A 16,828-nucleotide genomic window follows, 5' to 3' on the forward strand; every position below is an offset into this window, starting at 1 on the left:
ATTTAAAAAGGAAGAAGCCATTGCTTTGGAGTATCCCCAAAATTCCTTGTTATCGATATCCAATAAACACTATGCAACCTCCTTTTTATGTTGTTTCTAAGTATTCACCAAAATGAATCACATTGCAGGACATAAGATACATCTTAATAAATTAAAAATGTAATTGTTTCTTTTATATAATCACTTCATAAAGGGATTACTAGAAATCAATAGCAATAAAAACTATAGGGAATGTGAAATAGATATTAATGACCATTGGGTTATTCACTGAGTAAATTAGGGCATCTATGTAAATCCATATGTATATTACTAAAAATGTAACATCAGAAATACTATATGTTCTAGATATATACCTATGTGTATCTACCTAAACAAATACAAGTCACCTTACTATAGCTGTACCTCCACATCTATGTTTATCTCAGATAAACCCAATGGCCCAGTTAGAGTATCAGTCTAGATACTTATCTGTGGATGAATGTATAGAGAATATCTGGTATATATATGTATATACCATACATATATATGTATATGTATGTATATATATATATATATATATATATATATATATATATATACCAAATTTTCTTTATATATACTTTATTATATATTATATCACACACACACATATATATGTATATATATATGTATGTGTATATATATATATATATACACACACACACACACATATATACATACAATGACATTTGTTCAGTCATAAGGAAAAATGAAATTATGTCACTTTTAGGAAAATGCATGGAACTGGACATTGTCAGGTTAAGAATAATAACTGGACTCTTGAACATAAGAATCACTTTCTTTTGCTTATATCTGGAATTTAGGATTGGAGAAGAGGACATGAAAGTAAAATTAGGGTAATAGAAGTAACAGGATAAGAGCAGGAAATAAAGGGGATTACTATACTCTGTCACAATAAAATGCATTACTTCATACAATTAATATTTACTAACACAATAAAGATGTTTGTGCCACACACTGCACTATGGATGAAGCTTGAGAACATTATTCCAAGAATAAGCTGGCTAAAAAAGACAAATAAATACTATGCAGGGCTACTCATGTAAGAGGTCTGAAGTATTTCAAACTTAGAAACAACATAAAAAGGAGGTTGCATAGTGTTTATTGGATATCGATAACAAGGAATTTTGGGGATACTCCAAAGCAATGGCTTCTTCCTTTTTAAATTTCTCCCAGTGCCAACCTGCTGAGGAGTCTTTCATGCACTGGTATTAAAAGTCTGTGACTGGGCAGATCAACCTTTTGTGCTGTCAGCTCTGAAACATTTTAAATGAATCAATTGCAATATCAATATCTTTATTCAACAAAACAGGACAGAAATGAGATGTTGTCCATTTAATATGTCTGTAGTTAGACTCTTTTATATGGTCAAAAAAGGTACACACTGTTCATTTATAGAGCACTTAGGAATGTTGATGGTACTTACTACCTGTATCAATGAGCTCAGTTCTCTTGAAAGTGAAAGAGATCACCATCATAACACAGATGGAATGGTGTGGTAATTTAAATAGTTGTTCCCCAGTAGGATCTCCAGCCTGGCTGGTGGAGGTGTCATTCTGAATCCCACCCTAAGGTCTGCAGAGAGCAGTCTGAGCTCTGCTTGGGGCTCCCTGCTGTTTGGCTGTAGGTGTTTGCCCCTCCTTGTGGTGGTGGGTTTTCTATTTTTCCCCATTATGGAACTTCCTATGGATCTATAAGCTTCAAATAAATTCCCTTTCTCCTATAAACTGTGTCCTCATTGGAGGTTTATTCTAGTAATTTGAAGCTGCCTAGGACAGATGAACTTCAGTTTAGATCATGATGGCTCATACTGGTTTATTCATTATGCCAGTTTAATGTCCACTGTTGCAGTTACCTTCATATTGCTGGACCAACACCTGGTCAGAAGAATCTTATTTTTAATTTTTTTTATTAATTAGTTTTGTATTCAGCAAATACAGTCAGTTTGCTACCATTATTAGGCTCATCCATGACCTACCCCCACCCCTTTGTCCCTCCTCATTGAGGTATATGGGTCATGCATTGTGGAGTTAGCCCACAGTTATGGGTAAGATAAATGGCATTTTATGAGAGGAAAGGCTTTATTTCAGGCTTACAGAATCCAGCACAGAAGGGAGAGAGAACAAAAACCAATAGCCAGAAAACACAGAGCTAGAGCTCAAACTGTTCTGAACACACCTTAGGGCTGGACTTAAGACCTGCCCCCAGTGATATACCCTCCCACAGGCTGCTAGAAATCAAAAGTACCTCAGGTTACAGGGAACATATATTCACATTCAAACCACCACATCCACCATGCTCTTTTATCAATGCAGGAACTATAGAAATTTGTGTGTCAGTTCTTCTAGTATAAACTTCTAGTTCATTCACTGCTTATGAATAATTAATGATATCAGAGGAAGTAGACATCCAGGGGCATACTTTTGAAGGGTACATTTGTTTTGGCTCGTTCTTTCTGTCTTTCCTCATTCTCTGCTTTGTGGAGGTGGATGTGGCTTGGTGAGTTGTTCTGCTCTGCCATGTGCTTTGTGTCATGTGGATCTACCTCCCCACAAGTAATAGAGGGACATAGAGTTGAAACTGTTAGCCAAAATAAGTCTGCCCCTCCTTTAAGTTGATTTTCTGTGTTATTTTGTCACAGTGATGGAAAACCAATAGAGAGGATAGCTATTATCAAAATCAAAAGACAACAAATCTTGGTGTATGTATTGAGAGAAGGGAACTGTTTTACTATGCCAGTCGGAAGATTGTATAACCACTATTGAAACTAGCAAGGGGATTCATAAGGACATATCCTCAAAGGAAATAAAATCACCATCTCATAAAGACGTATGCACCCCATGTCCATTGTAGCATTTTCACCATAACCGAGAAAGAGAAAGCCTCTGGGTCCTGACAGCTGAATAAATAAGTAAATGGTCCATGTATGCAATGGAATATTACTCATCTCTAGGATTTAAAAATAAGGCCTTACTATTTGCCACAGTTTTTATGGACTTGGATAACATTATACCAAGTGAAATAAGACAGCTTCAGAACGGAAAGAACTGCCTGAATCTCACTTCTATATAAAATCTAAGAGAAAAATTCAGTTGTACAGAGATAAAGAAAGAAACTATGTTATCAGGAGGTAAGAAGAGGGTGGGTGGAGAAATGGTGATACATGGGTCAGGGGATACAAAAATGTAGGTGGAAAGAATAATAAGTAGAGATATCTAACACAACACGAGGTAACAAAAATGCATATGCTGAATATGGGATTCATGCTTGAGATTTTAGACACAAACCAAAAAATAATCTGAGATGGTGACTGTGTAAATTGACCTCAAAATAGTCATCATTTTACTATCCATAGATAATCTCATACTATCATATTATATGCCTTAACTCTACACAATTAAATATATCTTAAAAATAAAGATGTTAATGTTGAATATGAAAACAATTATTTTATACATGTATAAATACTAGCATTAATATAAACCACTTCTTTAGAAACCTAGATATATTAAAAACCATAATTGCAGATTTCATACTGGGTTACTGATTATGAGCTTACATGTGGAAGAAAAACAGTTTCCCAGTGATGTATGTACTCATTATTTCAAAAGTATCTATGTTAGTTTTTATTCATTGGTAATATGATATACAAAGTTCTTGCTCCCATAAAGACACTCCTTATTAGATAGGTACTAACAGACGAGTATAGGAAATAGTTATAAATTATGATCTTGTTATGAAGGAACTAACCCAGGGCCATGCAAAGCATAATAATGGAAGGGAATCTAATTTAATTTTAGAGTTCAGTTCAGGTGATCTCACTGAGCTGGTAACATCTGTGAGGAGACTGCTTGTTGAGAAGGCGTCAGGTGTGCAGAGATCCAGTAAGACAGTTCCTGGCAGAAGCAGCAACTAATTCAATGTTCTGGGTAGGATGAGACTGAAGCACTGTATCTGATGAACAGACAGCAGGCTGGTATGATTGAGGTGTAGGGAGATGGAGTATGGAAAGGATATTTGGCAATACTGCAAAGATTCTTTATATTAATTTAGAAGCAAAGTTTGGGTTTCCAGCATTGTGGTTTAGACTCAACAGTTGGGATATTTGGAATGTAGTCAATGAATAGTATTTTATAGTAGGAAGAATGATTGACTCTCCTAAGGAATTACTTAATGCTCAGCAAAGTATAAAGATTTGATTTTTCAGAGAAACATGATTTAATTGAATGTTTTCATCATGTACTGTTGAACAATTTTGATTATTAAAATTCAAATTTCCAAAGGTTGTTAGATCTTGAGGATATCTGTGAGAGCTATATGCCCATTATTTAACTGTGTTCCAAGTCACATATATGACAACAATTGTCTTATAATTCAGTCAGCGCAAATGGAAACCATGGAAATAAAGTAGGCTAGAAGTGAAAATTTCTTTATTTTTGTAGCAATTATTGGTTACTTAAAATTTTATTTTTAGTATTCATTTGCAAAGATACACATTTAATTCAAGTAGAATATGTTAGACTTCTGCTTTATATGACTTGGGTTCAATCAGGATTTTTTCATAATAAAATCTATAAAACTCAGTCCTTTTCCATTTGATCCTAATTTCCTACTTGCCTCTGGAGAGTTTAGAAATGAGGGCAGGCATTTTGCCATGACCTGCCTGCAGTCTATTTATTTTACTAAGCTAACAAGCTTTGCAGATGTCATTTGTATGTCTGCTGTCCTGAGTATATAAGGGACTGACAGACAGACAGGTGGGTGAATTTCTTCTGTTATTTCTCTTGGAGTTACTCCTTTTACTGTGGATTCCATTCCTTCTTGAATTCTCTGAGGCCCTTATAAGCCACAATTTATCTCCATGTACATGCCCAGAGACACAGTTATCTTTTAAGGAGATTAGTTTGTAGAGTTCAGGGTACTTTGGGCTAGAGAAGACCTTTGGATATCTGTGCCACATTTGTAGGTTATATGTAATTATGGGCAGAGACTTATCTTTGGCTTTAAAGCATGATGATATGCAAAGAACATACCTATTTTGGAGTAGTTTGGATTTCATGTCTGTCTCTAATGGCAAGTCTATTTACTCGGGGAGATTCCATTTCCTTATTTATAAAATGATGATTATCTCCTCCTCAAGGGGTACAATCATTACCAGGTACTATATTTATAAAGTATCTGTCATAGTACTTTAGATAAAATCCACTTGATAATTTACTATTATTGATAAAAATAATTATATGTACTCCTATTTTTCTGTTTTTCTAGTTTCCACAGTGTCCTGTTTTGGCTTCTCAGTTGGATTGCTCTCCATTGTAGATGAACATTCCAAGTCCCATTTCTTGAATTATACTGGATTTGCCAATGAAAATACTTTTATTTGCAAATTCTTTTAGCTGCATACATAAATCTATTTCTTTCAAAAAGAAATATGCATAAATATACTGTATTATATACTATACATTATATATTTTATTGCTGTGTATGTGCAATATGGACAAAGACTGGGTATCATAGATTTAAGTAATTATTTTGTAACATATACATACATACATACACACACACACACATATGTATATGTATATATATCAAGAAAAAAACTGAATAGCATAACTGGTGCCATTTCTTTCATTCTACACAAATGTATGAAGTATCTCTGAGATGCCAAGTACTGTGCTAGACATTAGGTAAATATTCCTTAAAATTGCCCTCAAATTGACACAAGAGGTAGGTTTTAGACACTTGAAATTTGGTCACTTGTTGGAAACAAACAAACATATTATATTTAAGTAGTTAAAGTACAGGCTTAATGGAAATATTTTATACTAGTCATATTCTCATCAAACTTTCAGTTATATATTTTACTAGGAATTAATATGTCTGGCATTATATCATTCAACTTAAGGACTAGCAGTGAAGCTGTTTGCATGCTGTGGCTTTAAACTGTGCCAAACAGTTCTTGTGAAGTCATAGGCCTAAGTGCTATGGCTATAGAAAAATATGCTTCTAGCCAATACGTTCTTCATTTAAAAATAATGTTTCCCTTGAGGCAAAGGAATAGATTATCTTCTATCATCATTATATCTGAGAGAAATCAATGGAAGTTAAAGAACAAGCAAATAAAGTTGCATAGTGAGTGACACTCAGCTTTAACATACTATCTGTTTACCTGCATCTAAACATACATACATTATCCAATTAATAATTTGTGGTTAATGCAAGTTAATTAGTATAGACCATGCACAATGTGTACATGCTGTAGTATATTTATTATACTCATATATCACTATATGAACAATGTTCTTTTTTCCAAGCAGAGATGATGTTGAACTTGTGAAATGGACACCTCTATGCATTCTAATAGAATCCCATTGTGTTTATTAAGCTGATTGCATGAAGCTGTACAATATTATTGATCTATTCCCTTTTAAAATATTGCAGAGGACATGGAATTCCTTTTCCTCCCAACATCTAGTTACATCTTCTGGGCTCCTCTCCAAAAAGCCTTCCTGACCACTCCATTCTGGATTAAATGCCTCTACTTTATGATTCCAAATCACCAGTGAGTGCTTGCTGTTCAGAGTTGTAGGCTTTTATTGTTCACAGGCAGGGATTCTGCCCTTTACTCACCATTTTTTCTCCACATAAATAGATTTTAAGTATATGTGTTGAAGGAATGGGTTATAAACCAGGCAATATTAAGATGGGATGGAAATTAATGTTAAGGGGCAGCTATATTGAATGGATGATATCGACATTAGCCAAATAATCATATAGTGAGTCCTTCTTTAGTAACAGTTTTCAGAGGAGTGATTCAGGGAGAACCAACACTAGGCCCAGGGTGATACTAGACTTGTTGCCTTACATTTGTGAAGGCCAGTGTCGTTTATAATGTGGTTATATTATCTGTGACCCATGAGCACCAATCATATTCCCTCTGCCAATTTTCCCAACTCAGCGTCCTCCTCTTTTGGAATACAGAATGCTATTCCCTCTTTCAAGGATACTTACTGTGTCTTTCTCTCTAATATCATACTATCTCTATTCTGATCATAAGTAATACTTATTTAATTATCTATATTTATGGTGTTAATGATGTTATTAGCCTGTTTACATACTTAATAATAAGTCAATTAGAATTTGAAATTTAAGTGCATTAAATATTGAGTTATATAAAACATACTAACATATTTTTCCTCTTTGGTGTGAAAAAATGAGGAAACTGTGGACTTTAAGAGACATGGTCTTTAAAGCAAGCATTGGAAGTTAGTAGGTTCTTAGGATATTATTTAAGCTTCCTCAGCTTGTCACAGATTTGTTGACAGCATTAATGCCCTGGAGGGACATGGAGCCAAATTATTTTGAACATGTGGCAATCAGAGTCACTTACATATTAGTTTGCTTTAGTAGCATCAGGGAAAACTTCTTAAACCTGGGAATGCTCAAGGACATGATGGCTTGCACACTCTTAGATAAGCTTAGGAAATGTCAAATTAATTGTGGTAATGAGGTAATAGATGAGGAGGCAAATAGGCAACATGATGCTTCTGTAACCTTTTCTTATTACTGTATGGAAGAGAACACAGTATGGATTTTTTTTTGTTTGTTATGTTTTTGTTTTTTGAGTTAGGGTCTCACTCTAGCCCAGGCTGAACTGGAATTTACTCTGTATTTTCAGGGTGGCCTTGAACTCGAACTCACAGTGATCCTCCTACTTCTGCCTCCTGAGTGCTGGGATTGAAAGAGTGCCTCACCAGGCCCAGCTCACAGTATAGATTTAACTTGCTTAACTTCACAGTTACCATGCAAGCTCACAGTATGGATTTTACTTGCTTAACTTCAAAGTTATCTGAAGTTTGATATACCTGCAGGGTAACAGTTGAGAGGAAATTAATTTTAACTATAAATAATTTTTGAGCTACTTTAAACAAATATAATGAATTGAACATTAGGAGCATCTTTCTCTACTGTTTTCTCTCTCTGAACATGTATCTGATTTGCTATGAACTTTGAAAAAAATCTTTAGAAATAGTGCTCTTGTTTGGGTAAAAGAATGACTTGTCCATTTCTGAGACATTCATCTATTTAGCAATTGGGAGGTTATTGTGGTTTATACCTGAATAATTTATAAAAGGTAGAAAGAAGAGTCTTATTACTTTTATTGGAAATATGCTTTTATTTAAAAAAAAAGTGGAAGTGGGGGAGGGGACTGTGAAGAGAGGTATGCTCCTTCCCTCGCTGTGAACAGGTAACTAGATGTTTCTCAAGGTGGTGAGTGGTCCAGGTGATTGTCTGTAAGGAAGGTGTCCATTGTCTGTTCTCAGTGATCAAGCACTCCCCTCTGTCTCCTACCTCTCCCTCTCTCTGCCTCTTTCTTCTCCCCCATCCCCTCTCTCTTCTCTGAGATCCTGTGTCTTTGTGTTTCAGGATGTCTCTGCCTATGGATCTAAGACGATGAAAGAAAAAGTAAATTATAGCCGGGCGTGGTGGCGCACGCCTTTAATCCCAGCACTTGGGAGGCAGAGGTAGGAGGATCCCTGTGAGTTTGAGGCCACCCTGAGACTACATAGTGAATTCCTGGTCAGCCTGAGCCAGAGTGAGACCCTACCTCGAAAAACAAACACACACACACACACACACACACACACACACACACACACAAGAAAAAGTAAATTATTATCTAGAGTGTGGCTTGTCAGGCAACCCAAGGCTGCTTGGTTAGAAGAAAGACAGGGAGGTGAGGGAAGGGGAGGGTTAATCCTTTGGCTGTTGAAATGCCGCAGAAGGTAACACAGAGCTCTGCCCACTTAATAAGCGCTTGCAGACAACCAGTCAGGAAAGAAAAGTTTGGGAACGAACTCTTTTTTTTTAGCCTCACAATGTGGAACTTTTGTAAACACGTTGAAGCTTCCTCCCACCTCAACTTTGTAATATACTTACTTGTTTTAAACAGTCGAGCTGTTTATGTATGCGGTAGACCACACCGACAGCTACACAGGTAAAAGGGAAAATTTTAATACTTTCCAAGTGAAGCCTCCACATCCGCAGTGTCTTTATGTCCCCGGCCAGATTTTCCGAATCCAGCTGTTAGTCATGTGTAAGAGGCTGCCCTTGTAATTGCGAGTGAGTTCACATGTGATGTATGCAGCTCCGCAAGCATCTTGGCTTTCTACTCCTATCTTTCTAGTCATTTAGGCTCCCGGGAATCATGCTTATAATAAATAGCTCTTTATTACCTAAAGCCGCTGTTCTTGCAGCAGCTCCACAGCTCTTTGATGGATGGGCCGGGTAGCGGGTAGCTTTTTGTCTTGTGCTTATTCAGAGTTGTTAGTGGGGAAGAGGAAGGAAGCAAAGGGGGGGAATTTGGCAAGGGAAATCTTAGGAGTGTACTGGAGCAGCAGATGAGAAACCAGAAACGAGAGAGAGAGAGAGAGAGAGAGAGAGAGAGAGAGAGAGAGAGAGAGAGAGGGAGAGAGAGAGAGAGAGAGAGAGCTGAAATGTGATGATTCTCTGGCGCTCAGTGTCACCCTCCTCTCAGGCACTCACAGAAGCCTTGCTTCCATCTCGGAACGCTCTCAAAGACCATGCAGACGCAGAGCCCAGCAAACCAGCGGGAAGTTTTGCCGGAGCTGATTTCTAGGGGATTTTCGGGTGCCTAGGAGAGTCCTGCTCGCCTTGAGCTGTGTGGAGGAGGGCTCGAGTTTCCCATGAGGGCCCCCTTTGGAAAAGCCTCCAGTGCAGAATCCACGCTCTGCTTCTGTCACTGTGCTATTTTACCAAAAGCCTTTCTCACCTTGCCTGATTTGCTGATCTGATTTCCATGCACTGAGTCCTGTGTAGGGATCCGGGATGGACTGCCTGTGCATTGTCACCACAAAGGTAGGATAGGAAACACAGCCGCCGTGTGCAGCAGTTTTCTGTTATTATTCGGGTCCTGTAATTCAACAGCTCTGCTAGGTGCTGCCAGCGCATGAGATAAAATGATTAGTATTAATTTACTTTGCTGGGCGTTTTGTTCCAGATAGAGGGTCTGAGGGTCCTGTCTTTCTGTGATTTCAACTTCTCAAAGTGGTGTTGTGTGCTTGCTTTTCCGTCTATGTATAGCTCACAATTGAAGTGTCTATCATAGTAGCGCAGCTTCACACATCATGGTGACATACCATACCTGGGTAGTCTTTCTGAGTGTGATCATTAGCTCTTCATTTAAAAGCCATGTCTTCTATGTTTGAAGAAGCCAATCAGCTTTCCTGTGGCTTGACATATTGTTCCTGATTGGAGAATTCTGATTTTCTGCATTTTAGTGATGTTTTACAGGAGCCAAAGGAACAAAAAAAAAAAAGAAAAAAGAAATCCTTAGACCCTAATGTAAAACAAAACAAAACAACAAAAAAAATCACAGTATTTAAAGCTCAATTGATTCTCACTATTTTGATTGCCATCAAACGTAATATTTCCATTATCAGAAATAGAAATAAATATGAGAATTCCATAAAATCAGATGGCAGATTTTTAGGGATATATTTTAACCAACAACCCCATACAATTTCTAAATTTATTTTACCTGTCATCAGTTCTAAGGTAAATGGCATATAAGTTCTGTAACCACTGGTTATTTGAATAGAATTACTATTACTTTTAGAAAAAATTTCCTTCATTAGTTTCCTTTTCATTTTGCATGGAAATGTATACCATAATTGGCTATGTACCAGACATTTTAGTATCTTATATTGATAGTATACCCATTAAACATGACAAAATGAATGTCTTGGTACATAAGGCTCAGTAAGGGCAGATTTCCCACTGTTGTTATTTTACCAAGAAATAAAAAGTTTTGGAATCCAGAAATGAAGTTCCACATTATGTGACATTAAATCCTTTTTACAAAAGCAAATTGAAACAAACAAACAAAAACCTTAGTAGATATTCGCCATAGTCATTAGTATCACATGGCTACTTCAGTTGACATCAGCACACTTAAAATCTAGAAACTTCTACTTGCACTAGTTGACCAGTTTCTATATTAGCTTATTTTACTTAAAAAAATTGCCAAGTTTTCATTTTCTCCAGTAAGTCAGAAAAATAACAAGCTAAAGCAAATTATAAAAACCAAAATTAAGTGATAAAATTTTGGGGGAATCTGGAGAAGAATATTACTTTTCAGTATGTTCTACCCTGGTTGAATGTTGAACTTGACATTACTTTTCATAAGAGAATAGTGTCGAATGTGACCTTCATGTATTTGTAAATATTTTTTCAAGTCATAAAAATTACAGATGCTGGCTGTTAAGCATAAGTACTGTAAAATAAGTTATAAAATGTTACCAATTAAAATTCAAAAGTTGAACATCTTCTGCAGTGAAAATGTTAAATCAATGTTGAGATTGAAGTTCCTTCATTTTGAATAACATAAATTCATAAAAATATCTTACTTGCTTATATTCAGTTACTATGCTAGAGTATTAATGGCCCAGGAGCAAGAAAAAAAAGGTAGGATATTATGTTGTTTAAAATGCTATACAAGAGGCAAGTGCCATTGTTACAATATTTTGATTTGTCATATAAACTCTATGTTTCAACAGGACAAAAGCTCATGAGAAATTTCATGAATATTCTGAGTTAATTATATTCATTAGATATTCAGTTTATTATTTTCATTCTAGAGTGGCATTTCCATCAGCTTTAAAGGACATATTTACAGCAGTTATACTGCTCTGATTAAATGGTAAACTATCATGATAGATTATGATTTTACACTGCTCTGTTTAAATGGTAAATCATCATGGCAGATTATTATTAAGACCCTGGAGAACTTCAGAATGCAAATTGAATCTGCTGAACCCACAACTGCTTGTATTTTACTAGTTTCACAAGTATTGAGGCACAGTCATGTCCTTGCTCCACTTCTGGAACTCTGGCAAAAAACTTGGCAACAATGAAGAAATTTAAATTATGTCTCTGTTCAATCTCATCTCTTTTCTCCTCCAGGAATAGGTCCACCACCTTCTAATAGCTCTTACCGAGCTATTTTTCTTCTGTAGAAGTTTTATGTAGATTAGAACTTCATCTTTCTGATGTAACCAACCCCTTTTATTATCCATGGCACACTTCAATAACAGATTAATATATTTTCTCCCTATCATACCTTTCCTCCCTATTATAATTATGAGGGGAAGGGAATCATAAACTCTTTCATTGGTTCCAGCATCATGGTTCCTTCCTCTCCTTCTGCCTTGGATTGGAAGATACTTGTGGCTCCTTTTGATTCTGTGAGACCTCTGTACCTTCTTATCTCCCTTTTTCCTTTATTACAAACACCATGGAAATAAATTCTTCCTATGTCTTTGCTACATATTCTTCAGAGAAAATATGAGAATGTTAATGAGTGGGGAGATTATGGCAAATTGAGATGTGTCATAATATAATTGTGATATAAATGTACTTAAACAGGCTGGAAGAACATGGTTTTCTGCATATAAAAGGAAGGAAAATGATGGTGGCAAGTTTCTGGTTATCTCAATCTCTAGATCTCCTGATATATATATACACATTAACATAAACATTTTAAGAGATCCTGTCTGGTCATAATAATTTTCAAACCCACTCATATTTGGAGGATAATCTTTTGTCTAGGAGATCCATAGATGACTGATCCAGACAACTGCACATCATACATTTTCTGCACAAAGATCCTAAAGTTTTTCCAGATATTCCATTGTCTTTCATAAGAAGATTGAATCATCTCTTTTCTTTGCTTCTGTTCAACTTCAATTTTAAGTCTTTGTCACAGATAGCACTAAAGAAAAAGAGAAATAATATAACTCAGTGTGAAGGACTGGGCTCCAGAGTAAGATTTGAGTATTTGTTTTACCTTAGGCTTTATAACTTGTATAAGTGTTTTACCTTACTCCCTTAACTTCCATTTATATATTTGTGAAAAGAATGTTTAAAAGGCATTTCCATGAAATATATAAAAAGTACTCAATATATGGAATATTTTAACATAGGATGATTTTTTTGAGCAATGTATGATATTGTTAGTGAAATCTTTTGTGTGAAGTTGGTCACTAGGAACATGAATCCACCTGAAATTAACACTGATTAGAAACAACTTACTTACTACTGCTGCAACATATTGTTAAATGTGTTTTGAATAATTTAAAGATGATACCAATAGTTTTGATAATTAAAATATAAGGAAAACAATCTTCAGCCGTGTCAATATAAAATTATTCTATTACACCCTTGGCCTATAGAATGGTAAGTAGTTCTGTATAACATAACAGGAAGAATATTCTGCCCTTTGTGATTCTGGGAACCCAGAGGAATCAGGGTACCATCTCATCTAGAGCTGTCTGTATATGTAAAGAACAACAGTGAGCCTGTAATGCTGATTCTCTGAGGATCTTCATCTTCTAGTTCCAATCTAACATTATTTGTAGGTATGTTATCACTACAAATAACATTATTCAAGTTCACTAAGCATCTTAAAAGGTAATAATAGGTGAATTACATATTGTTCTCATTCAAGATGTCCATTAACCATCCATAGAGACACTAAAGCTGAGCTTAAAAATAATCTACAAATAAAACTGTAACATGTTACGTTAAATTACTGCTATAATTTATGAATAAAGGATGATGGTGCCATTAACTTTTAATATCTTTAACAGGTTAATGGGTGTAATAAAATTCAAATAGCAGAATGGAAAGTGGACCAGGTAGCATAAAGGAATCTTTCATTGGTGTTGTTAACATTACATCTGTGCTATAAATATGATTTTTACTCTCTACCTCTGTCAACCCAGTCTTTTGCAAGAATTAAAACAACTTAGAGTTTCCAAAAGGGGATCAAAGTTGTTGCTTGACATTCAAAATGTATTATCATTAAGACTAGTAATATGTTATTATTTATTGTGGCCTTAAGAAAAATGGCATGCCATTCTTTGTAAATGAACGAAATACTAGAATATTTTCAACTATTGTTTCCAGGAAGCTAAAACTATTTCTACCACAGCTTTATGTAGAGAAATAAAATAAATCACCAAGGCAACATGTGGTTTTCTTAGTGGCCCTGTCTTCATAGACAAAACTATTTATTTATTCATGCAGCTATACAATCTCAAAGGTATCTTATATTCAATATGTACTATGTGCTTGTCCGTACAGTGTGTATTAGGTAGTGTGGGGTAAAATGAATAATCTGTTTTCATTGAAATTTTGGACTAATAGGAGAAGTAGCTAATTATGAAAATTACAGTGATGTGTGATAATGAGGTGAATATAGGGTGTTTTGGAAATGAAAATAAGAATACTTGAAGGGTCTGATGGATTCACTTGCAGGGTATAAAGGGATAAATGTCAAAGAAGTCTTTTTAACGGAAGCAACAAGATAATCTGAAGAATGGTGAACACAATGGAGGAGGAACAGAGTTTTAGGGAAATTTCAAGGTGGGATAGAGGTGGAGGGAGTGAAAGAGGAAGAAAAATTTGAGGAGGACAAAAGCATATGCAGAGGAGAACAAATACTGAGTGAGAGAAAGAGAGAAAGAAAGAGAGAGAGAATATTATACAATTGAGGAATGAAAGAGCAATGTAGCTGACAGGACATTCAAAGTATGTAACAAGCTGTAGAGGATGTGGAGATATGAACAGGTCAGTCAAAGATACAAAAAAAACTAAGATAAATGCAATTTTAAGTGAGAGGAATTCCCAGTGATTATTTACAGTGCTTCTCTAAACTTCCTTCCAATGTCATTCTGTGATCTAAGTTCTATCCTACTATCTTCTCTACAAATTCATATACCTCTTTTGTGAAAATCATGGTTCACCCTGTCCCTAGACAAATAACATTCCCTGAACCATAGTTCTCTCATTGATAAAAGTGTACCTACTTTTCTGAGTCATTTTAAAGATTCAATGAATCAAGAAATATAAAGTGTTTGGCACTTCGCATTGTAGAGTGTAGAGAGACTTTTTCTGTTGGAGTCTTTAACCTTTCCATTTGTCTATCTTTCTTTTGTACCCTTATATATCTATCCTGCCAATGACATTCGTTCTTCTCAGTGTCATTTAAGTCAAATGGCTGCAAGGTTGTGGGCCTACCCAATAGAGAATGATGCAAAGGACTGGATAGGCTAGGAAAAAATCTGTTGAGTGTCATAAGAAGGCAGAAATATACCTTGTAGCAGGAACAATTTAGCACAATATGGCCTTTTGGCATAGAAAATTGGGGAAAAGTACCAAGATGAAGAGATTCCATTACTGTCTTAGTAAAATGGAGTTAACAAAGAACACCAATAGATACTTGTGTCATTGGGGTAATAGGTTACTTCTCTTTTTAGTATTCCATCCAGTGAGTAGAGGGATCCACCTAAAAAAAGATGTTTTACCAAAAGTGAGCAACATGAACATATGGGCATAAACATAAATATTTAGAGGATAATTTCCTGGGCATAATATATTCATTTAACTTACAACCTAAATTACGTTCTTGCCTCAGTCACTGCTTAATATTTTATCCTGTGTGGAAACATGCATGCATAAGACTATGTTTTAAATCTATACTATCTTCCTTACCCTTTGTTAAACAAATAGGCACTTTGGATGTATCCCTTTAATTTTTGAAGGTATCAAATATGTTTCAAGTCTGGAAACATCTACTGAACTCTAATTCTAGCTAAATAACTGTCTATTTGTCTAAATTCTATATTTCAGGCCTTACTACTTTACTTAAGAGATTATGCAGACTCAGTGTATATTCTCATACTATATTTTCATGTATCACAAATTATATAATATTTTCTTCATATCTATGTTTCTTGAGAGATAGGATGATCCCTTTTGTTCTCGTTTTTGTATATGTAATTTCTGGGATTTTGAAGGGATTTTAGGGAATCTTACTCTTTTGACTGACTCAAGGAAGAATTTTAACATCTTAAAGATGAGACACATTCACACAAATGTGAAATGTCATAATGGAGATTCAAACTCAAGGCTTGATTAATCTAATATTTATAAGCTTATCCACTATTATTTTTTCAAATTGAGTCATATCCAGATTATTTCATTTAAACATATGTTTGACCCAGTATGTCAGCTTTCATGCCTTCTAAACCTAAATATCTACATAAATAAATTTATTATTTATTTATTTATTTGAGAGTGACAGACACAGAGAGAAAGACAGATAGAGGGAGAGAGAGAGAATGGGCGCACCAGGGCTTCCAGCCTCTGCAAACGAACTCCAGACGCGTGCGCCCCCTTGTGCATCTGGCTAACGTGGGACCTGGGGAACCGAGCCTTGAACCGGGGTCCTTAGGCTTCACAGGCAAGCGCTTAACTGCTAAGCCATCTCTCCAGCCCAATAAATTTAAAATTGAATTATTTTTTCTTCTGTTTTGAGGTAGTGTTTTACTCTAGACCAGGCTGAACTGGAATTCATTATGTAGTCTCTGTGTGACCTTGAACTCATGGCAATTCTACCTCAGTCTCCTAAATGCTGGGATTAAAGGCATGCACTAACATGTCCAGCTGAAAGTGAAATTTAAAATAATAATATATTTGTAGATTTTTAGCAAATATCCAGTATTTATTAAAGTAAATGCTTAAAAATACTATTTCATTCTATTAATTATGCCAGTTGTATCCCAGCACAACTGTAGTAAATAATTTTCCTGATAAACCTGATGAAGATCAGGATGTTATTTTCCAACACTTGCCCTTTCAGGTTCTGTGAGTAAAACTATGAGTTTGAAAGAATTGTCCTTTATAAGGACTTTATAAGTACAAA

At 35.4% G+C, this 16,828-nt stretch overlaps 1 protein-coding gene across 10 annotated transcripts in view; it reads left to right on the forward strand.

Moving 5' to 3' along the window:
• Dlg2 (discs large MAGUK scaffold protein 2) overlaps positions 1 to 16,828 on the forward strand; it is a 1,944,997-nt gene that overhangs the window by 368,872 nt on the left and 1,559,297 nt on the right. For 2 of the 10 annotated variants that reach the window (XM_045145576.1, XM_045145577.1), the window contains exon 1: positions 9,518 to 9,918. The exons of the other annotated variants lie outside the window; for them this stretch is intronic. In XM_045145576.1, coding sequence (XP_045001511.1) covers positions 9,889 to 9,918 — 30 coding nt within the window. In that variant the 5' untranslated portion in view covers positions 9,518 to 9,888. Of the gene's footprint in view, positions 1 to 9,517; positions 9,919 to 16,828 lie in introns of those variants that run through there. 10 annotated transcript variants of the gene reach the window in all.

The sequence above is a fragment of the Jaculus jaculus genome, chromosome 3, assembly GCF_020740685.1.
Source record: "Jaculus jaculus isolate mJacJac1 chromosome 3, mJacJac1.mat.Y.cur, whole genome shotgun sequence".
Classification (NCBI taxonomy): Eukaryota; Metazoa; Chordata; class Mammalia; order Rodentia; family Dipodidae; genus Jaculus; species Jaculus jaculus.